This window comes from Coregonus clupeaformis, chromosome 3, assembly GCF_020615455.1.
Source record: "Coregonus clupeaformis isolate EN_2021a chromosome 3, ASM2061545v1, whole genome shotgun sequence".
In the NCBI taxonomy this organism is placed as follows: Eukaryota; Metazoa; Chordata; class Actinopteri; order Salmoniformes; family Salmonidae; genus Coregonus; species Coregonus clupeaformis.
Window position 1 is genome coordinate 12,778,073 of NC_059194.1, and position 24,703 is coordinate 12,802,775.

The window sequence follows — 24,703 nt, forward strand, 5'->3', positions numbered from 1 at the left end:
TTATAACTTCTAACAGTAACTGTATCCATTGGTTAAATCAGATAGAGTGAGGTGGTTGCCATTTTAGAGTCATGTTGTTTTCACATCAATCATCACTAATTGATTGAGAGATTCGAGGGGCTATTATCGTTAATTAACATAATAGATGGAAAGCATTTCATATTTAAATTCATGCACTTTGAAATTAATTTTGTAACTGTCCCAGAAGCATTTAACTGCAGGGCACTCCCGCATCATATGAATGAATGTGCCTACCTGATTTAGGGGACACAGTGAACAGTTGGGAGTTGGGGCCAATTTAATCGTAAAACGTTTCCTTGGTGTTAAATACAGTCTGTGAACAAACTTAAATGTATAAATTGGTGGTTCGGATTATGGGATGCCAATATTTCCATATTCTGTTCCAATTAAAGTGTTCAGATTCAATTAGATCGGTGGACCATACTTTTTTAACGGCTAGCTCAGAATATGAGCATTCCAAAAGTTGTTTACATATTATAGAGATCAGTATTTTCGGGAGCCCAGATAATTTATTTATAAGTCCCATCATTGGATGTTTCAGTAGTTGGGTTTCCCAAGGGACTCCATAGGCCAGCATAGCTGACCTAAATTATATTTGAAAAAAGGAGTTGCCTGGTAATGTGTATATATCTTTCAAATCTTGGAATGTTGTCAAACCATTACTGTCCATGATATCGGTGAGGGTACGCATTGAACTACAGAAATTCAGCCATGGCAATATATTCATTTTGACAATAGATATTCTGCCGGTTAAAGCAACTGGGATATTATTCCATCTACTGAGGTCGGATTTAATTGATTTGAGCGTTCTGTTAATGTTTCTAGCAATGGTTTATCTAAAGAAGGAAATATATCTACTCCCAAATATTTAAAATGGGAAACAATTGGGATTCCATAAGTGGAGATGGAGTACTCCATCAGGGTCTTGAGAGGCAGTAGGGCTGATTTGGTTAAATTAATTTTAGAATTTGAGATTAAGCTGAATTTATCTATGATCTTCAATGCGTTTAGAAGCGATTGAGATACATTGTCTAGATATGGTAAAATATTGTCTGCTTATATTGAGATGAAGTGATCGATAGATTTTAAGGAAATTTATGTTATTTCCTTCGACAGAGGTTCCATGGATAATAAGAATAGCAGAGGCGAAATTTGATTGTTTTTTATGCTGCTTCTAGTGATTCTGAACGGAGCAGAGCAGATATTGCCTGTAATAACTATGGCTGAGGGATTGGCATATAGTATTTTAATAATATTAATGAAATTGGAGCCAATTCCAATATGTTCCAAGACAGACCAGCGATATGGCAATTCAGTCTATCAAAAGCTTTTTCTGCATGGAGAGATAATACAGCCCAAGGAGCTGGTGTTTCTGAGGAAGCATCTAAGATATGTAATAGTGGACAGAGGTTGTCCGAGGATAAACACTTTTTAACAAACCAATCAATTTGGGTAAGTAAGTCTCAAGATGGGACAACAACATTTTGGAAAACAGTTTAATATCTGAGGGGGCGATAGTGAGAACACTGGGTGGCATCCTTACTTCTTTTTAATAAAAGCGAAATTAGTGCTGTGTTCACATCTCTCCAGAACTGGAATTTCATGATTTTAGGAGAAAGGCCATTTGGCCTTCAAGATGTGCCCAATCTGCCAGGGCACCATGGCCATCTGCTAGGGAACCAAGGTGTCACGGTTTCGGCCGAGACTGCTCCTCCTCCTGGTTCGGGCAGGCTTCGGCGTTCGCCGTCCCCGGAGTACTAGCTGCCACCGTTGTATGTTTCGTGGTGTGATTGCTTTAGTCTGTCTTGTACACCTGTGTCTGTTTGTGTTCTGATTACGTGTCCTATAAGTTCCCTGTTTTGTATTAGTTAGATTGTGTGTTGTTGTTTGCCTGTCGTGCGGAGCTGCGTGTTTGCGCTCTGTTAGTTTTGTTTATTGTTTTACGCATGTTGCGTAATTCCCTCGCCTCCGTTTGTTTTCGAGGTCGTGTATCGTTTTGTTGCACTTTGGACTAGTAAAGTCTTTTGGACAAATCCTCTGTGTCCTGCGCCTGACTCCTCCACCACATCCACATCGGTTCGTTTGACACAAGGCCATTAACCAAAATAGCCAATTAAATTGATTTGAAAACTGAAAAAACAATAGCTATTCTGTTAAGTGTATGTAAATGTACATAAATAGTTAGCCTCCATGTCAAAGTGTAGGTGATAGCCTATACGTATTGGCTTCAGCCTGTCATATCCAGACCAATGCTGACATGAGGGAGGCGCCTGAAAATGTAGCCAAACTTTAATGAGACTTTTATAGACATATACAGTCCCAGTCAAAATTTTGGACACACATTCAAGGTTTTTTTTTTTTTTTTAAATGTGTACATTGTAGAATAATAGTGAAGACATCACAACTATGAAATAACACATATGGAATCATGTAGTAACCAAAAAATTATCTCAACCAGCTTCATGAGGTAGTCAACTGGAAGCATTTAAATTAACAGGTGTGCCTTCTTAAAAGTTAATTTGTGGAATTTACTTCCTTCTTAATGCGTTTGAGCCAATCAGTTGTGTTGTGACAAGGTATACAGAAGATAGCCCTATTTGGTAAAACACCAAGTCCATATTATGACAAGAACAGCTCAAATAAGCAAAGAAAAACGACAGTCCATCATTACTTTAAGACATGAAGGTCAGTCAATACGGAACATTTCAAGAACTTTTAAAGTTTCTTCAAGTGCAGTCGCAAAAACCATCAAGTGCTATGATGAAACTGGCTCTCATGAGGACCACTACAGGAATGGAAGACCCAGAGTTACCTCTGCTGCAAAGGATAAGTTCATTAGAGTTAGCAGCCTCAGAAATTGCAGCCCAAATAAATACTTTACAGAGTTCAAGTCACAGACAAATCTCAACATCAACTGTTCAGAGTGGACTGTGTGAATCAGGCCTTCATGGTCGAAATGCTGCAAAGAAACCACTACTAAAGGACACAAATAAGAAGAGACCTGTTTGGGTCAAGAAACACGAGCAATGGACATTAGACCTGTGGAAATGTGTCCTTTGGTCTGGAGTCCAAATTAGAGATGATTTTTGGTTCCAACCGCTGTGTCTTTGTGAGACGCGGTGTGGGTGAACGGATGATCTCTGCATGTTTAGTTCCCACCGTAAAGCATGGAGGAAGTGGTTTTATGTTGTCGGGGTGCTTTGCTGGTGACACTGTCTGTGATTTATTTAGAATTCAAGGCACACTTAACCAGCATGGCTACCACAGCATTCTGCAGCGATACGCCATCCCATCTGGTTTGGGCTTAGTGGGACTATCATTTATTTTTCAACAGGACAATGACCCAACACACCTCCATCAGATGACCTGGCCTCCACAATCCCCTGACCTCAACCCAATTAAGATGGTTTGGCATGAGTCGGACCACAGAGTGAAGGAAAAGCAGCCAACAAGTGCTTAGCATATGTGGGAACTCCTTCAAGACTGTTGGGAATGCATTCCAGGTGAAGCTGGTTGAGAGAATGCCAAGAGTGTGCAAAGCTGTCATCAAAGCAAAGGATGGCTATTTGAAGAATCTCAAATATAAAATATATTTTGATTTGTTTAACACTTTTTTGGTTACTACATGATTCCATATGTGTTATTTCATAGTTTTGATGTCTTCACTATTATTCTACAATGTAGTAAATAGTAAAAATAAAGAAACACCCTTGAATGAGTAGGAGTGTCCAAACTTTTGACTGGTAGTGTATAGGCTAAACGACAAATATAATATAGGATCATTATTAATATCTAAAGGCTTGATTCTGTCGACATACTTGAGGCACTGTTCGTTCAGATAGGAGCGAAATTCCAACAGGGACTGTCACCCACCTTGCAATCTGAGCGGAGGCAGTCAACATTTGGAAACTTTTTAACCATAAACGTAATTGTTTAAAACATGGAATTTTTTTTGTAATTTTATGTGGCATGTCTTACCGTGTTCCTACCATAGGAATGTTAAGGGGATTCTTTTATTAACACTTCCTCATGTGCCATTGAAACCAGTATTTCTCTCATGTTCTCAACTTTCTTTCGTTGTCCAGTAGCCAAAGACAGCATCCTAGTCATATTAACAACCCATGCTTGTTGTTGTTAGAGCTTCCCTCTTTCTACATTTCTGAAGGATATTTGTATCTCTGTCATATGAAACCGCTCACTTTTGTGGTGCACTTTTGAGAAGGCTAATTTCATTTTGGAATATTTGCGCTTATAGCCTACTGCCATGTGCACACTGCTGTGCTTATATTGTAAAGAAATAGCCTAATAGTTTATCAACATTTTAGGCTAAACGTTCTGATTTGTTGCATCAGCCTCATTGCTTTTAAAAGTTTTTTTGATGTACAGTGGTTGTATTAATTTGGGATCTATCGCGTCCCACAAGTGTCCCAGAGTATGTTTAGAATATTTATTTCTCGCACAGAAGGACAAGCTGACCAATAGAATAGGTGTCACGATCGTCTGAAGGAGCGGACCAATACGCAGCGCGTGGAGTGAACATGATGACTTTATTTAATAAAGCAACCACGAAAAACAACAAATGACGATACGTGAAGTCCTCTGTGACACCGACAGAACATAGAACACTGGAACAGGAACAATAACCCACAAAACAAAGGTGAAAACTGACAGTTTAAATATGGCTCCCAATCAGAGATAACGAGCCGACAGCTGACACTCGTTACCTCCGATTGGGAGTCATTGACTACAACATACAACCACCTAGAAAAACAACCCACAGACCTGCAATCATAGAAATACACCCGACAGAACTACCAACATAGAAAAACACCCAAATCCCCAACAAAACAACATACACTCTAGCTCACATACAAAAGTCCTAGAGCCAGAGTGTCACAGTACCCCCCCCTAAAGGTGCGAACTCCGGGCGCACCAACATCAAGACTAGGGGAGGGTCTGGGTGGGCGTCTGTCCACGGTGGCGGCTCTGGCCCCGGTCGTGATCCCCACCCCACCACAGTCCCAACCTGCTTCGGTAGCCTCCTCCCAATGACCACCCTCCAACTAACCCCACCTGGACTAAGGGGCAACACCGGACTAAGGGGCAGCATCGGCCTAAGGGGCAGCACCGGGATAAGGGGCAGCACCGGGATAAGGGGCAGCACCGGGACAAGGGGCAGCACCGGGCTAAGGGGCAGCACCGACTAAGGGGCAGCACCCGGACTACGGGGCAGCATCGGACTAAGGGGCAGTACCGACTACGGGGCAGTACCGGACTACGGGGCAGTACCGGACTAAGGGGCAGTACCAGGCTAAGGGACAGCACCAGGATAAGGGACAGCACCAGGATAAGGAGCAGCACCAGGATAAGGAGCAACACCGAGCTAAGGGGCAGCACCTGACTAAATGGCGGATCCTGGCTGGCTGGCTCTGGCGGATCCTGGCTGGCTGGCGGATCCTGGCTGGACGGCTCTGGCGGATCCCGGCTGGGACGGCTCTGGCGGATCCCGGCTGGACGGCTCTGGCGGATCCCCGGCTGGGACGGCTCTGGCGGATCCTGGCTGGACGGCTCATGGCTGGCTGACGGATCTGGCTGCTCGCGGCTGGCTGACGGATCTGGCTGCTCATGGCTGGCTGACGGATCTGGCTGCTCATGGCTGGCTGACGGATCTGGCTGCTCATGGCTGGCTGACGGATCTGGCTGCTCATGGCTGGCTGACGGATCTGGCTGCTCATGGCCGACTGGACGGATCTGGCTGATCCTGCTCTGGCGGAAGGCTCTGGCTGATCCTGTCTGGCAGAAGGCTCTGGCTGATCCTGTCTGGCAGAAGGCTCTGGCTGATCCTGTCTGGCAGAAGGCTCTGGCTGATCCTGTCTGGCGGAAGGCTCTGGCTGATCCTGTCTGGCGGAAGGCTCTAGCGGCTCGGTCTGGCGGACGGCTCTGATGGCTCATGGCAGACGGGGCGGCTTTGCAGGCTTTGGGCAGACGGGCAGTTCAGGCCCCGTTGGCAGACGGCAGACTCTGGCCGTCTGAGGCGCATCGTAGGCCTGGTGCGTGGTGCCGGAACAGGAGGTACCGGGCTGAGGACACGCATCTCAGGGCTAGTGCGGGGAGAAGCAACAGGGCATGCTGGACCCTGGGGACGCACCGTAGGCCTGATGCGTGGTGCCGGAACTGGAGGTACCGGGCTGAGGACACGCATCTCAGGGCTAGTGCGGGAAGCAGCAACAGGGCATGCTTGGCCCTGGGGACGCACCGTAGGCCTGATGCGTGGTGCCGGAACTGGAGGTACCGGGCTGAGGACACGCATCTCAGGGCTAGTGCGGGGAGTCGGAACAGGGCATGCTGGACCCTGGGGACTCCCATAACGCCTAGTGCGGGGAGCCGGAGCAGGGCATGCTGGACCCTGGGGACTCACCTCACGCCTAGTGCGGAGAGCAGGAACAGGCCGGGCGGGGCTGGCGGCGCGCACCGTATCCCTGGTGCGAGTGGCCGGAACAGGCCGGGCCGGGCTGGCGGCGCACCGTATCCCTGGTGCGTGGAGTAGGAACAGGCCGGGCTGGGCTGGCGGCGCACCGTATCCCTGGTGCGTGGAGTAGGAACAGGCCGGGCTGGGCTGGCGAGCGCACCGTATCCCTGGTGCGTGGAGTAGGAACAGGCCGGGCTGAGCTGGCGACGCGCACCGCATACTTGGTGCGTATGGCAGGAACAGGCCGAACCGGGCTGGCGACGCGCACCTTACACTTAGTGCGAGGGACCGGAACAGGCCGTACCCGTACGGGAACACACACTACTGGCTGCACCTCGGGACTAGGAACGGGCCGGACCGAACTGGTTACACACCCCAGTACCTCACGCCGTGCCTCAACACCTTCCTTCCCTGCTTTACCCAGTAGCCCCCTTGACCTGGTAGCCCACTGAATCCGTCCCTTCTCTGCCTCCGTCAGCCCCCTTAACCTGGCAGCCCTCTGACTCTGCCTTGTGGCAGCCTCCTGCTGCTCCGTCGCCCAAGCCATGTGCCCCCCAAAAAATTTCTTGGGGTTGCCTCTCGTCCTTCCGACGTTGGCTCTGCCGACGCCGTTGCTCCTCTCTCCGTCGCCTCTCCTCTGTTTCGCTCCATGGACAGCGATCCATGCCGTCCAGGATTTCTTCCCACGTCCAGGACCCTTTACCGTCCAACAGTTCCTCCCATGTCCAGACCCTTTGCTCCTGGACGCGCTGCTTGGTCCTTTTTTTGGTGGGTTATTCTGTCACGATCGTCTGAAGGAGCGGACCAATACGCAGCGCGTGGAGTGAACATGATGACTTTATTTAATAAAGCAACCACGAAAAACAACAAATGACGATACGTGAAGTCCTCTGTGACACCGACAGAACATAGAACACTGGAACAGGAACAATAACCCACAAAACAAAGGTGAAAACTGACAGTTTAAATATGGCTCCCAATCAGAGATAACGAGCCGACAGCTGACACTCGTTACCTCCGATTGGGAGTCATTGACTACAACATACAACCACCTAGAAAAACAACCCACAGACCTGCAATCATAGAAATACACCCGACAGAACTACCAACATAGAAAAACACCCAAATCCCCAACAAAACAACATACACTCTAGCTCACATACAAAAAGTCCTAGAGCCAGAGTGTCACAATAGGTGAACTTTTGTACTATGGGGGATAGTAGATTGACATAGGCTAGTGCTTTTGCTGTTCTTTACTCATCTTGTTGGCTGACGAAAAGTAAATGTGGAAAGAAAATGTGTCATTGGCTAATAAGAACTGAGATACCTGAGAGAGCCATGTGAGTGAGAGGTGCTTCGGAGCATGGTGATTGGCAGCCGGAAAATTGGAGGCCTGCATCTCTCCCAAATCAACCTTTGTGAACTGCTGTATTCATAATTTCAGAAAAAAATACTAATAAATGTTCCTAATATCATAATGTTTCTTAAAATTTTTATTTTATTTGTGATGGTGTACTGTATATTAAATGGATATATGTGACTGTTAAAATGTAGACGCCCCATTGGCGGCTATTTGGATTTGTCGAGGCCCGTTAAATGGCCATAGCACTACACATATGATCCACTGTAGCTCAGTTGGTAGAGCATGGAGCTTACAACACCAGGATTGTGGATTCGATTCCCAGGACCACCCATAGATAAAATGTATGCACGCATGAATGTAAGTCGCTTAGGATAAAAGCGTCTGCTAAATGGCATATGCTATGTTACATATGCACTGCTTTTGGTTCAAGTGCAAGTTACCGAAGTAGATGATTACTTGTGATTTATCAGGCCTTTGTTAATGGCTGCAGTTATGAAGCTTATGAAATATGTAACTGAAATTGTTTAAGCAACAAGTTCATGGAATAAAATGTATTCTGGAGATGTGCTGTTTAAAAATAAATAAATACATCTTATTTTACCATTGCATGTTTTAGGTTATTTTTAGCCATTGGTGAAGCGTCACCAAACTGCAACATCCAACAATGAACATTGGGACAATATATTTCAACATCCAAACGTTGGGAATGATGAGAAATAGAATATGGAAAATTAATGTCTATTTTGTGATGTCCTTAAAAATGGTATAAAGGCGTTATAATGAAAACATTGTAACTTGAAGAGCTTTTACACTGTGGATATCAGGATTACATCCTTTACCTTGTGTAGAAAATATCAAGAAGGAAGACAATGTTTTCATGAAGATAGGAATGTAATTTTAGCTTTCTAACAAAATCATAGTGATAACTTTTGCCTTGTAACCAGCCACGCCCGAAGGAGCTCAGAGAGCGTGTCATTATGACGGAAACGCCCCTCTTTACCAGAGTGCATAAAAGACTGAGATAAGAATGATTAGATCAGACTAGACGGACCTCAAGTTGCAGCTGTTGTCCATATTGGTCCCCGACCCTGAAAATCAACACGAGGTGAAGACGACAAAGTTGCCTCCACTAACAAGCAATGTTACGGCTGAGCAGCTGTTCTAAGTACTGTATCTAAGAAGGTGAATTTAAGTGGGACCATCCTGTTACTCTCTTCAAACCATCGTCTACTACACTGCTCTCATCACCCCACAGGGGATTATCGACACGGCTGATTAGCCGTCCTCAGAAGACCATTTCCAGAACAAGTGAAAGTAAACAGACGACTAAGAAGGACATTGTGACCTCTTGTGGACAATCTGAGCCTTACATCTAAAAGGCCATCCGAAAAGAGAAGGCCCAATCGACTCTTCCCACGAAGGCCTGGGTCCAACAGAGACAACGAAGACAAACACGTAAATACATGCATTACTTCTTACCAAACGGGCGGCAGTTCTGGGCAAAGTAGGATTACTATGAGCCTAGGTCCATGTGTATCCAAGTGCTTTTCTCTCTCTCTCTTTAACTCACCATCTTTTGTAACAAGTGTCATATTGTGTTAGACGCTAGGGACCCGTTTTCATTGTATTACGTTTCTAATCCCTACCTATACCGTGTATGTGTTTGTATCTTGTGTTATCATTTTTTATTAGTTAGTAAATAAATAATTTAATTGATTTGTGTGGTATGGAATGATCAGTAAGATCCGGGTTCGTGCAGACTTAAAGAGCCTACGACTTTCAGAATGAGACTGATATGAGGTAAATGATTAATAAATGACTGTTAAATTATAAGAGATATCTAGATATCTTTAGAGTTAATTCGGGAAACGGTAACTCGTTAAACAACTTTTACCGTGGTGCCCCAAATTCCTAATGAGTTAATTGTTACATTATTAATTTAATCTAGTAAAAATTAAACATAGTAGGTAATTATTTTATAAATAATAGTCATCACAATAATGAAAGGCATGTCACAACACAAGTAATTTATAAATGTTTATAAAGTATATACAGTGAGGGAAAAAAGTATTTGATCCCCTGCTGATTTTGTACGTTTGACCACTGACAAAGAAATGATCAGTCTATAATTTTAATGGTAGGTTTATTTGAACAGTGAGAGACAGAATAACAACAACAAAATCCAGAAAAATGCATGTAAAAAATGTTATAAATTGATTTGCATTTTAATGAGGGAAATAAGTATTTGACCGCCTCTCAATCAGAAAGATTTCTGGCTCCCAGGTGTCTTTTATACAGGTAATGAGCTGAGATTAGGAGCACACTCTTAAAGGGAGTGCTCCTAATCTCAGCTTGTTACCTGTATAAAAGACACCTGTCCACAGAAGCAATCAATCAATCAATCAGATTCAAAACTCTCCACCATGGCCAAGACCAAAGAGCTCTCCAAGGATGTCAGGGACAATATTGTAGACCTACACAAGGCTGGAATGGGCTACAAGACTATCTCCAAGCAGCTTGGTGAGAAGGTGACAACAGTTGGTGCGATTATTCGCAAATGGAAGAAACACAAAATGACTGTCAATCTCCCTCGGCCTGGGGCTCCATTCAAGATCTCACCTCGTGGAGTTGCAATGATCATGAGAACGGTGAGGAATCAGCCCAGAACTACACGGGAGGATCTTGTCAATGATCTCAAGGCAGCTGGGACCATAGTCACCAAGAAAACTATTGGTAACACACTACGCCGTGAAGGACTGAAATCCTGCAGTGCCCGCAAGGTCCCCCTGCTCAAGAAAGTACATATACAGGGCCATCTGAAGTTTGCCAATGAACATCTGAATGATTCAGAGGAGAACTGGGTGAAAGTGTTGTGGTCAGATGAGACCATGGTTTCTCAAATGACTGCCTCGCCTGGTTCACCAACTACTTCTCAGATAGAGTTCAATGTGTCAAATCGGAGGGCCTGTTGTCTGGACCTATGGCAGTCTCTATGGGGGTGCCACAGGGTTAAATTCTTGGGCCGACACTTTTCTCCGTGTATATCAATGATGTCGCTCTTGCTGCTGGTGACTCTCAGATCCACCTCTACGCAGACGACACCATTTTGTATACATCTGGCCCTTCATTGGACACTGTGTTAACAAACCTCCAAACGAGCTTCAATGCCATACAACAATCCTTCAGTAGCCTCCAACTGCTCTTAAACACTAGTAAAACTAAATGCATGCTTTTCAATCGAACGCTGCTGGCACCCGCCCACCCGACTAGAATCACCACTCTCGACGGGTCTGACCTAGAGTATGTGGACAACTACAAATACCTAGGTGTCTGGTTAGACTGTAAACTCAACTTCCAGACTCACATAAAGAATCTCCAATCCAAAGTTAAATCTAGAATCGGCTTCCTATTTCGCAACAAAGCCTCCTTCACTCATGCTGCCAAACATGCCCTCGTAAAACTGACTATCCTACCGATCCTTGACTTCGGCGATGTCATTTACAAAATAGCCTCCAACACTCTACTCAGCAAATTGGATGTAGTCTATCACAGTGCCATCCGTTTTGTCTCCAAAGCCCCATACACTACCCACCACTGTGACCTGTACGCTCTTGTTGGCTGGTCCTCACTACATGTTCGTCGTCAAACCCACTGGCTCCAGGCCATCTATAAATCACTGCTAGGCAAATCCCCGCCTTATCTTAGCTCATTGGTCACCATAGCAGCACCCACCCGTAGTCTGCGCTCCAGCAGGTATATCTCACTGGTCATTCCCAAAGCCAACACCTCCTTTGGCCGCCATTCCTTTCAGTTCTCTGCTGCCAATGACTGGAACGAATTGCAAAAATCTCTGAAGCTGAAGACTCTTATCTCCCTCAATAACTTTAAGCATCAGTTGTCAGAGCACCTTACCGATCATTGCAACTGTACACAGCCCATCTGAAATTAGCCCACCCAACTACCTCATCCCTATATTGTTATTTATTTTGCTCTTTTGCACCCCAGTATCTCTATTTGCACATAATCTCTTGCACATCTAGCATTCCAGTGTTAATACTATTGTAATTATTCTGCACTATAGCCTATTTATTGCCTTACCTCCATAACTTGCTACATTTGCACACACTGTATACAGTGGGGGAAAAAAGTATTTAGTCAGCCACCAATTGTGCAAGTTCTCCCACTTAAAAAGATGAGAGAGGCCTGTAATTTTCATCATAGGTACACGTCAACTATGACAGACAAATTGAGAAAAAATTATCCAGAAAATCACTTTGTAGGATTTTTTATGAATTTATTTGCAAATTATGGTGGAAAATAAGTATTTGGTCACCTACAAACAAGCAAGATTTCTGGCTCTCACAGACCTGTAACTTCTTCTTTAAGAGGCTCCTCTGTCCTCCACTCGTTACCTGTATTAATGGCACCTGTTTGAACTTGTTATCAGTATAAAAGACACATGTCCACAACCTCAAACAGTCACACTCCACACTCCACCATGGCCAAGACCAAAGAGCTGTCAAAGGACACCAGAAACAAAATTGTAGATCTGCACCAGGCTGGGAAGACTGAATCTGCAATAGGTAAGCAGCTTGGTTTGAAGAAATCAACTGTGGGAGCAATTATTAGGAAATGGAAGACATACAAGACCACTGATAATCTCCCTCGATCTGGGGCTCCACGCAAGATCTCACCCCGTGGGGTCAAAATGATCACAAGAACAGTGAGCAAAAATCCCAGAACCACACGGGAGACATAGTGAATGACCTGCAGAGAGCTGGGACCAAAGTAACAAAGCCTACCATCAGTAACACACTACGCAGCCAGGGACTCAAATCCTGCAGTGCAAGACGTGTCCCCCTGCTTAAGCCAGTACATGTCCAGGCCCGTCTGAAGTTTGCTAGAGTGTATTTGGATGATCCAGAAGAGGATTGGGAGAATGTCATATGGTCAGATGAAACCAAAATAGAACTTTTTGGTAAAAACTCAACTCGTCGTGTTTGGAGGACAAAGAATGCTGAGTTGCATCCAAATAACACCATACCTACTGTGAAGCATGGGGGTGGAAACATCATGCTTTGGGGCTGTTTCTCTGCAAAGGGACCAGGACGACTGATCCGTGTAAAGGAAAGAATGAATGGGGCCATGTATCGTGAGATTTTGAGTGAAAACCTCCTTCCATCAGCAAGGGCATTGAAGATGAAATGTGGCTGGGTCTTTCAGCATGACAATGATCCCAAACACACCGCCCGGGCAACGAAGGAGTGGCTTCGTAAGAAGCATTTCTAGGTCCTGGAGTGGCCTAGCCAGTCTCCAGATCTCAACCCCATAGAAAATCTTTGGAGGGAGTTGAAAGTCCGTGTTGCCCAGTGACAGCCCCAAAACATCACTGCTCTAGAGGAGATCTGCATGGAGGAATGGGCCAAAATACCAGCAACAGTTTGTGAAAACCTTGTGAAGACTTACAGAAAACGTTTGACCTGTGTCATTGCCAACAAAGGGTATATAACAAAGTATTGAGAAACTTTTGTTATTGACCAAATACTTATTTTCCACCATAATTTGCAAATAAATTCATAAAAAATCCTACAATGTGATTTTCTGGAATTCTTTTTCTCATTTTGTCTGTCATAGTTGATGTGTACCTATGATGAAAATTACAGGCCTCTCTCATCTTTTTAAGTGGGAGAACTTGCACAATTGGTGGCTGACTAAATACTTTTTCTCCCCACTGTATATATTTTCTGTTGTATTTTTGACTTTATGTTTTTTTTACCCCATATGTAACTCTGTGTTGTTTTTATTGCACTGCTTTGCTTTATCTTGGCCAGGTCGCAGTTGTAAATGAGAACCTGTTCTCAACTGGTTTACCTGGTTAAATAAAGGTGAAATAAAATAAATAAAAAGACCAAAATCGAGCTCTTTGGCATCAACTCAACTCGCCGTGTTTGGAGGAGGAGGAATGCTGCCTATGACCCCAATAACACCATCCCCACCATCAAACATGGAGGTGGAAACATTATGCTTTGGGGGTGTTTTTCTGCTAAGGGGACAGGACAACTTCACCGCATCAAAGGGACGATGGAACAGGGCCATGTACCGTCAAATCTTGGGTGAGAACCTCCTTCCCTCAGCCAGGGCATTGAAAATGGGTCGTGGATGGGTATTCCAGCATGACAATGACCCAAAACACACGGCCAAGGCAACAAAGGAGTGGCTCAAGAAGAGGCACATTAAGGTCCTGGAGTGGCCTAGCCAGTCTCCAGACCTTAATCCCATAGACAATCTGTGGAGGGAGCTGAAGGTTCGAGTTGCCAAACGTCAGCCTCGAAACCTTAATGACTTGGAGAAGATCTGCAAAGAGGAGTGGAACAAAATCCCTCCTGAGATGTGTGCAAACCTGGTGGCCAACTACAAGAAACGTCTGACCTCTGTGATTGCCAACAAGGGTTTTGCCACCAAGTACTAAGTCATGTTTTGTAGAGGGGTCAAATACTTATTTCCCTAATTAAAATGAAAAAAATCAATTTATAACATTTTTTACATGCATTTTTCTGGATTTTTTTGTTGTTATTCTGTCTCTCACTGTTCAAATAAACCTACCATTAAAATTATAGACTTATCATTTGTCAGTGGGCAAACGTACAAAATCAGCAGGGGATCAAATACTTTTTTCTCTCACTGTATAGTGCACACTTTAAATTACGGGCTGCAAAATAGTTGATTAATAATTAGTAAATAGTTCATAAGGATCTATATTAATCATCAGCTGAGGTATTAGTAAGTGCTTGTAATCGCATTTATACATGCTCTCAAACTATTTATAAATAAACCATTAATGGCATATATAAATACATTTATAAATATGTATGTAAATGGTGAGTCAAACCATTAATCAACAATTAACAAATGCCTTAATAAATAATCTGATGAGTTAACAATAACTCCTTTATAGCTGGTTTATAAGTACATTAGTAGTACATTATTAATCATTGACAAATTGTGAACATACTATGATCAAACCCCTTTTTCATTATTTTATAAATCATTAATAAATAATGTAAAATAGTGTTTATAAATGCATAAATTACTATTTAGAGATTGCTTATTGACATTTACAAATTTAAGAATAATGATGAATAAATTGTAAGTAAACTCTTTACAACCTGTTTATAAATGGTTTATTAAGGGACCATAATATAAAGTGTTACCGAGATCCCTTTATCCCAAGTCCTAAATATCCTAAGCCTTTCCGTAATACAACTGGCACCTATGTTTTATTGCATTTGACTGAGTGTATTAGATATCCTAAAAACTAAATGAACTTGTGATAGTTCTACATTTCATTGTCACTTTATACACTCACATCCTCACACACGCACACACAAGACTGCGACGGAAGGCAAAGACAGACAGTCAACAGTGAAAAATGCACTCCAAATAGATATAGTAGAGTGGTGGTTGCAAGAAAGCACAACATTGCGCCACAGACAGTTGTTTCAAAGTAGGCCAGGGGAGTATTTTTGGGGGTGTTTGCACTTTGTGCAATGGTTGACATTTCCCAGAATGCCCTAGCTGGAAAAGGAAGAGTGAGGGAAGGAACACAACAAACAAATCCGTGCGTGGCGACACATGACGAAAAGCAATTATAGCCCTCGTGTTGGTGACAAATACTTTCCTATAAAGTGCCAAGAGACAGGATGTGATGTCATGCTCTGTCAGCGTAGGCCTTAAGGAATGGGGAACAAGATCTACAATACAAGAGCTGGTGTACTACTCAGAAACCAGATTGAGATTGAGTCACTGAGTTATTAAAGCAGGAGGGAAGCTCAAGAGTACTACTCTCAAGTCTGAGGTGTGACCAAAATTCAACCCTATTCCCTATATAATGCACTACTTTTGGCCAGATCCCTATATTCATTCCTGTTTTTGAGATAATCAATCTAACGGTCTGCAACCTAATCTAATAATTCGAATCAATCGAATAAATCTGTGACCACATCAAGTTATTTTTTTTCCTTTGAGTTGCTATCACCACTGGTTGAAACAAGATAACACTATGCAACCTAATTGACTGGAGTCAGAGAAGTAATCAGACAAGTTCTAGCTCAGTGCAGGAGTCTGTCAGAGAGTACACCAGCTCTGGCTCAGTTGGTGGGGGGAAGATGCCAGATGAGAGTTACACAGCCAGGAGTGGAGGCGGTGCTGTACAGTGCAGTACAGGGGCAGGGAAAGGGTTAAACTACGGACACAGCTTTGGTTGTGTTACCATGGTTAGCACCCGGCCACCGAGAGACAGGACTGCACGGACTTTGATCACCTGCAACATGACCAAGTAAACAGAAGAAAAAGAAAGGGAAGAGAAAGAGAGAAAGATGTCAGACATCAGTCATTTCAGCAGTTTGGCATCAATTACCCACTCTGAAAAGTCTGGTTGTTGGCACAACACCTCAGCACACACTCACACTGTACAAACATGCTCACTCACACAGAGAGAGAAGGCACTTCAGAAGGAAAAGACAATGTGTTGGTTTGGGCTGTTGTCAATCATGTCAGTCTTGATGGACCATGTTAGAGTAGAATAGATATTGTAGACGGAGGGCAGGTGAAACATACAGTTGAAGTCGGAAGTTTACATACACCTTAGCCAAATACATTTAAACTCAGTGTTTCACAATTCCTGACATTTAATCCTAGTAAGAATTCCCTGTCTTAGGTCAGTTAGGATCACCACTTTATTTTAAGAATGTGAAATGTCAAAATAATAGTAGAGAGAATGATTTATTTCAGCTTTTATTCCCAGTGGGTCAGAAGTTTACATACACTCAATTAGTATTTGGTAGCATTGCCTTTAAATTGTTTCACTTGGGTCAAACGTTTCGGGTAGCCATCCACAAGCTTTCCACAATAAGTTGGGTGAATTTTTGTCCATTCCTCCTGACATAGCTGGTGTAACTGAGTCAGGTTTGTAGGCCTCCTTGCTTGCACACACTTTTTAAGTTCTGCCCACTAATTTTCTATAGGATTGAGGTCAGGGATTTGTGATGGCCACTCCAATACCTTGACTTTGTTGTCCTTAAGCCATTTTGCCACAACTTTGGAAGTATGCTTGGGGTCATTGTCCATTTGGAAGAACCATTTGCGACCAAGCTTTAACTTCCTGACTGATGTCTTGAGATGTTGCTTCAATATATCCACATCATTTCCCTTCCTCATGATGCCATCTATTTTGTGAAGTGCACCAGTCCCTCCTGAAGCAAAGCACCCCCACAGCATGATGCTGCCACCCCCGTGCTTCACGGTTGGGATGGTGTTCTTCGGCTTGCAAGCAACCCCCTTTTTCCTCCAAACATAACGATGGTCATTATGGCCAAACAGTTCTATTTTTGTTTCACCAGACCAGAGGACATTTCTCCAAAAAGTACGATCTTGTTTGTACAGATGAACGTCTTGGCTGATTTCTTTTGATTATCCCATGATGTCAAGTAAAGAGGCACTGAGTTTGAAGGTATGCCTTGAAATACATCCACAGGTACACCTCCAATTGACTCAAATTATGTCAATTAGCCTATCAGAAGCTTTTAAAGCCATGACATCATTTTCTGGAATTTTCCAAGCTGTTTAAAGGCACAGTCAACTTAATGTATGTAAACTTCTGACCCACTGGAATTGTGATACAGTGAATTATAAGTGAAATAATTTGTCTGTAAACAATTGTTGGAAAAAATGACTTGTGTCATGCACAAAGTAGATCTCCTAACCGACTTGCCAAAACTATAGTTTGTTAACAAGAAATGTGTGGATATGTTGAAAAACAAGTTTTAATGACTCCAACCTAAGTGTATGTAAACTTCCAACTGGAGAGTTTGAAATTGGGATCCTTTGTTCCGGACAAGGGCATAAGTGTATGTGTGTTCTCCTCTACATGGCTAGCTGTCTGCCAGTGAGTGCAGACCAAGATAGGAGGAGAACGACTCAGGAGCGTGTGTTGTGAGTTGTGACACCCTGTTTCATTAACCTGGTCTTATTGGACAAACATGGGACCTGGTAGGGAGACGTGATTGGCCAAGATAAGAGGGAGTAGAGACAATGTGGGAAATGAACAGGTCTGGCAACATATCACCGACATTTCACAGTGACAGTTAATTTAGGACAATTCGTTCTACCATGGTGTGCATATGCTGGTGTGTTTGTAGTTGAGGTTGTTGGTAAGGGAAGGAGGAGCTGTTGCCGGACAGGGCCTAAACCTCTGTGTATACTCACTCCCTCTGTTCATACTAAGCTATGTTAACCCTCATGAGGCCCAGTGACAGATTGCATCAGGAATATCACAGTACTCGTCCACCACAGAGAGAGCAGCACCTGTGGCACCTCTAGCTCCTCTATACAGACAGGGCTCTGTCTCTCCACCTGCATATCAATGTAACCTCTACCAGGTGGCACCTTACCATACCCCAGGGCACAGGCCATTCATCATGGCAGGATGGAATATGTTAACATTATGATTATGCTAAATCCCCTCTACTGCTGGAGCCTGTAGCCCATAGCCCCAGCTCGCATGCCATTTATATTGTAATCAGAGCCTTATGAATGACAATGTGACAATGAATATGTAATGAAGTGCACCGGGGATAGTACACATGTGTGTGTAGTGTGTGTGTGTGTGTGTGTGAAACACACACACATACAGAAGAACATTAACGTACACACACAGACATGTGTCCGCCCTCGGCATATCACCGACTTGGACCAGCAACACTCCTTTCATATTAAGAACTATGTTTGAGACTGAGGGAGGAGGTTACCTCACCAGAGGCGGGGGGACCTTACCGTTGCGCGGGGTTCTTTTTCGGCGGTCGCGGAAGGCCGCTCCAGACTGCAGGGCTTCCATTAGGCTGTCCATCACACCTGTCTCATTCTCTCCTCCCTCTGTAGGACAGGACAGACAGGGAATATGGTTAGAGGATATGCACACTCACTGAAAAAAATACACACACACACACATACACACTGAAACACACACACGCGCACACACACACACACGTGCGCTGGCACACACTGGCGTAGCATACACCCCCGCAAGGCATGGGGGCCCACAAGCTTTGTGGGCCCCCAACCAGAGGTCGGGCCCCTCAGATAGAATATGAACACACCATAAGCCATAAAATAAAAAATATATAATTATAGGAAATTGCTAAATTGTCTCTCAGCCTCCTGGCAAAATGTTTAGAATAGCAAGAAATTAGCTCAGAGATTCTTGAAAGTCGGGAATATACCTGTCCGGCAGGGAACATTTATTTTTATAGATGAAAAACTTAGATTTTGTTGCATTATTTGAGCTTAAAAGTTACATTTCGGGGAATATTGTTTTTGGAATTTTCTAAATACTTTCAATATTATTAATTTCTATGTCGGCTGCATGCCTGGAAATGCCCTTGTCCGGAACAAAGGAGCCCAATTTCAAACTCACCAAAAAAGTGTTTACAATTCTAAAAACTAGCAATTATAGATTTAAACAAACAATATTGGAATAATAATAATAATATGCCATTTAGCAGACGCTTTTATCCAAAGCGACTTACAGTCATGCGTGCATACATTATTATTTTTTTGTGTATGGGTGGTCCCGGGCATCGAACCCACTGCCTTGGCGTTACAAGCGCCGTGCTCTACCAGCTGAGCTACAGAGGACCACACCATCACCATGGTCACAAACATAAACTGTCAACTTCATCTGCCTGATAGATTAAGATAGAATATTAATTTTGGTTCAAATATGTTACATTTAATTAGGTTTTAGAGTCATTAAGCAACTAAGAAAAAAGTATTTTAGTTTTTTTTGTCAACCCTGTAAAACATAAACTGTCAGATTTTTGTCTAGCGTGAACTCCGTCAGTGCTGAAGAATGGTTATGTTTTTATTGGGGATTTTCAAATTAAGAATTTTCTATATTTTACAAATGTTTGTATTGAACTTTTTTCACTGATGGAGTCAATATTTTTTGCCAATATTCTGAAAAAATATTTGAATCACTGTTCTGCAACCTATGCTTAAACAATTGAAGTATTTGCAGTGCTAGAGCTAAGGGATAATGTTTGCTTTATAAATGTTATTTGATCTAAATCTAGAAAAACATGCCAAAATGCTAACGAAATTAGCCCTTTAATAGGGCTATAAAACAAAACCAAAAGAGGTTTGGATATTTGATTAATATTAAGACAAATATTTGTGGAAAAAAAGTTGAGATTGTCCCGTATATGTGTGTGTGTGTTTGTGTGTGTGACTACACACTTGCATATGTTGTAGAAATAATTCAATGTCAGAAGCCCAGGGCAGTCAAATGTCCCGTAGGGAGTTTTAGGACCCTGCGCCTCGCCCCACTCCACTAGTCTTCTCAGCAACCCCAGAGACACCAGAGCTCTACACACAGGCCCACTTCACTGTCTGTAACCCCCTCCTCAATCCTCCCCTCTTCCTTCCCCTATGGTGACACTTAACTTGTGTGTCTCCTCCCCCTTCATCTTCTCCCAGGGCTAGAGGACAATAAGGCACACACACAAGTACTCATGGAAGTACACACACACACACACACAGCCAGGTACCTAGATGGGGAGAGGGAAGCTAATTATGATGTGTGAAGTTAACAAATCCGGCAGAGAGCCAGGGCCCTTGTTATCCCCCTAATTAAAACATGTGATAGTGCACCCTAGTAAATACATTACAGAGACAGAGGAGGGAGGGAGGGAGGGAGGGAGGGAGGGAGGGAGGGAGGGAGGGAGGGAGGGAGGGAGGGAGGGAGACAGACAGACAGACAGAGAGAGAGAGAGAGAGAGAGAGAGAGAGAGAGAGAGAGAGAGAGAGAGACAGACAGACAGACAGACAGACAGACAGACAGACAGACAGACAGACAGACAGAGACAGAGACAGAGACAGAGACAGAGACAGAGACAGAGACAGAGAGAGAGAGAGAGAGAGAGAGAGAGAGAGAGAGAGAGAGAGAGAGAGAGAGAGAGAGAGAGAGAGAGACAGAAGCCCAGGCTGCAGGGTTTACTGTAACATTTGGCAAGAGCTCCAGGGCCCAGGTGGCACCTGATACCCAGGGATGAGGGAATGGAGGTAGGTAGGACAGGTACACTAGCTCTCAATGGGAGGTAGGGAGGACTTTACACTAGCTCTCAATGGGAGGTAGGGAGGACAGGTACAATAGCTCTCAATGGGAGGTAGGGAGGACAGGTACAATAGCTCTCAATGGGAGGTAGGGAGGACAGGTACACTAGCTGTCAATGGGAGGTAGGGCCGACATGTACATGCAGTGCCATGTTAGCTGCCTCAGGTCGGGTCTTCAATTTTTTAAAGAAGGTGCCCATAGTGTGGTGTGTAAAAGCCCAGCCATTTTCTACTCTTCCCCTTCCCTGATAAGATCATTAAAGGACCGCAGGGCTGTCTCCTAAGGTGCCTGACAAGGTGTTACATTGCTGGGGAAGAGTTTTGTCAATTTTTACAGTTTTAGCCCATCTTAACCCATTTTGGAAGGCAATTCTTCCTCTCAAGACAGATCCTCCTGCATAAAGGTGAACTTTTCTGTAATTCCCCGGCGTGCAATCGACTCGCTAATTGAGAAACGGCAGAATATATTTGCCCTGGGTTTTAACAGCTCAAAATAAGACAGACGGAGCTAGAACAAGAACACAGCAAAAAACTGTAGTCTTCTAAGTGGGCGATGTGTCAGATCAAGAGAAAAGTTTGCTGTGGGGATTTAGATGTAAGAGATCCTCAAATAATCTAAAATGCATTCGTTTTTCATTTTAATTTCTGTTTAAACATTTTATTTAATGTATCGAGGGGAACCGTTCAGAGAACAGTTGGAGATGTTAAGAGATTCTCAGAAGCCAGGGCCTCGTCTTTGAGCTTCCTTCATCAGAGCCGAGGTCTAGCCGGTCCAATAGATCATTGTTAATGGAGCGCTACCAGGTCACCGGGGAGCATGTTTCCCATTTTAGTCATTGTGCTTCTTTGTGTCTTCGATCCTCCCTCTTGAACCTAGTCTACTCAGCCCAGCTCCCAAGTCTTGGTCATCATGGATGATGAATTGGGCTACAGTTAAGCAAAAACTAGGACAAATTGATCAAAGTTGTCAGGTGCCCCCTGTGATGTCTAGGTCTCTGAGAAGAGGGAAACTGAAGCAAGAGCTGTCCAAAAGTTTTCCAGGAGCCAAGGTGCAGTAGATAAATGTTTACCTGCTCGAACTTAACGTGTTGCATAGAGCCTAGATATGGAAAAACATTAACAAAGTGGGAGCCAGTGCTGTTCTTAGAGTCGTAGCTATTAGATACAGATCGGCCATCTTGTTTCTACAGGGAAAAGCAGGTGAAATGCATGTCCCACTTTAAACCAATAAGCAAGACTATCAAAGGTGTAGACTAGCCAATTTGAAGATAAGCACTAGCTACTTGGGCTTTGTTTTGTTTTGTTCTATTCCGAGCCGGTCTAATTAAGCTTAATTTAATCTAGGTTGCTTTTAAACACAGCACACAGAAAGAGAGAACAGACACTCTGGTTTTCAAAGTAGCCCTTGGGAAGGGCCTCAGGAAGAGGGAATGAGACCAGCAAGTAAAGAGAAGAAATTAGCGCAAATGAAGAGTGAGTTTGTGGCGTATTTACATAAGATGAGTTCCTATTCTTGGTTCTCTTTTCTTCTTGTTGTTGTTGTGTTTTATGTCTCATTGGGAGGTTGTGTTGCTCAGAGAAGGACAAAAAGAAAGAACTGGATTTTCTCTGGTAATGAGAATATGTGGCATTTCCTTAGATTAATTATGTCGCCGTGTCAACTTGTTCTGTTTATAAATTACATTTGTCCGACTGTCATTTCTCTTTGAACGTTGCGACAGAAAAACAAAAGATTGATCACAGCTCACTGAAAGTGTTGCCAAAAGCAACTGTCATCTCTAGATTCCGGATGGCGCAAAAGTTTCTTCTCTGCCATGATGCCCAGAAGCGAAATAAGAAGTCCTGGCCCTTCTTGCCGTAAACATTTACCACAAGCCAGTTCAGACATGTATGCAAACGATGGATGGCGTAGTCTGGCGCGCTACAATAAGTCACCCTAATGATCCCAGTTTAAAAGAATGTCTGTTCTGGACCATAATGATGAAGAGAGGGCCTACTGAGTCATTAGTATGGGGCTAAAGATAGATGACCCAGATATAGGGCCAAATGCTGCTTCATCTTCATCTGAATCCCTCTGTCTGAGCCATGTGCTGTACTGTACTGTGCTGTTTAGAGACATAGACAGTGGCCTATCCCAGAACTCTGGTGCCCTCTCCTCTTCCTTCTCCTCTTCCCTCTCCTCTACCCTCTCCTCTACCCACTCCTCTTCCCTCTCCTCTTCCCTCTCCTCTTCCCTCTCCTCTACCCTTTCCTCTTCCCTCTCCTTTTCCCTCTCCTCTTCCCTCTCCTCTACCCTCTCCTCTACCCTCTCCTCTTCCAACTCCTCTTCACTCTCCTCTTCCCTCTCCTCTACCCTCTCCTCTTCCATCTCCTCTTCACTCTCCTCTTCCCTCTCCTCTTCCATCTCCTCTACCCTCTCCTCTTCCATCTACTCTTCCCTCTCCTCTTCCCTCTCCTCTCCCCTCTTCCATCTAATCTTCCCTCTACTCTATCATCTCCTCTTCCCTCTCCTCTTCCCTCTCCTCTTCCCTCTCCTCTCTCCTTTCCTCTTCCCTCTCCTCTACCATCTCCTCTTCCCTCTCCTCTTCCCTCTCCTCTTCCCTCCCCTCTCCTCTACCCTCTCCTCTACCATCTCCTCTTCCCTCTCCTCTACCATCTCTTCTTCCCTCTCCTCTACCATCTCCTCTACCATCTCCTCTTCCCTCTCCTCTTCCCTCTCCTCTCTCATTTCCTCTTCCCTCTCCTCTACCATCTCCTCTTCCATCTCCTCTTCCCTCTCCTCTATCATCTCCTCTTCCCTCTCCTCTACCCTCACCTCTTCCCTCTCCTCTTCCCTCTCCTCTTCACTCTCCTCTTCCCTCTCCTCTACCATCTCCTCTACCCTCTCCTCTTCCCTATCCTCTTCCCTCTCCCTTCCATCTCCTCTTCCTTCTCCTCTCCCCTCTCCTCTTCCTTCTCCTCTTCCCTCTCCACTTCCATCTCCTCTACCATCTCATATTCCCTCTCCTCTTCCCTCTCCTCTTCCATCTCCCTTCCATCTCCTCTTCCTTCTCCTCTTCCCTCTCCTCTTCCATCTTCTTTTCCATCTCCTCTACCATCTCCTCTACCATCTCCTCTTCCATCTCCTCTTCCCTCTCCTCTTCCATCTCCTCTTCCCTCTCCACTACCCTCTCCTCTTCCATCTTCTCTTCCCTCTCCTCTACCCTCTTCTCTTCCCTCTCCTCTTCCCTCTCCTCTACCCTCTCCTCTTCCCTCTCCTCTTCCATCTTCTCTTCCCTCTCCTCTTCCCTCTCCCATCTCCTCTTCCCTCTCCTCTACCATCTCCTCTTCCCTCTCCTCATCCCCCTCCTCCTCCCTCTCCTCTCCTCTCTCCTCTCCTCTTCCCTCTCTCCTTTCCTCTTCCCTCTCCTCTCCTCTTCCATCTCCTCTTCCCTCTCCTCTACCATCTCCTCTTCCCTCTCCTCGTCCCCCCCCCTCTTCCCTCTCCTCTACCATCTCCTCTTCCCTCTCCTCTACCCTCACCTCTTCCCTCCCCTCTCCTCTACCCTCTCCTCTACCCTCTCCTCTTCCCTCTCCTCTCTCCTTTCCTCTTCCCTCTCCTCTTCCCTCTCCTCTCCCCTCTCCTCTACCCTCTCCTCTACCCTCTCCTCTTCCATCTCCTCTTCCCTCTCCTCTACCCTCTC

At 44.4% G+C, this 24,703-nt stretch overlaps 1 protein-coding gene across 3 annotated transcripts in view; it reads right to left on the minus strand.

Moving 5' to 3' along the window:
• The window catches only part of LOC121540695 (protein diaphanous homolog 2), a 677,119-nt gene that overhangs the window by 78,292 nt on the left and 574,124 nt on the right, over nt 1-24,703 (minus strand). For 2 of the 3 annotated variants that reach the window (XM_041849734.2, XM_041849742.2), the window contains exons 27-28: nt 18,684-18,782; nt 16,123-16,173 (exon numbers count right to left, since the gene is read on the minus strand). In XM_041849734.2, coding sequence (XP_041705668.1) covers nt 16,123-16,173; nt 18,684-18,782 — 150 coding nt within the window. The remainder of the gene's footprint in view (nt 1-16,122; nt 16,174-18,683; nt 18,783-24,703) is intronic. The other variant, XM_041849750.2, reaches the window with a different exon arrangement.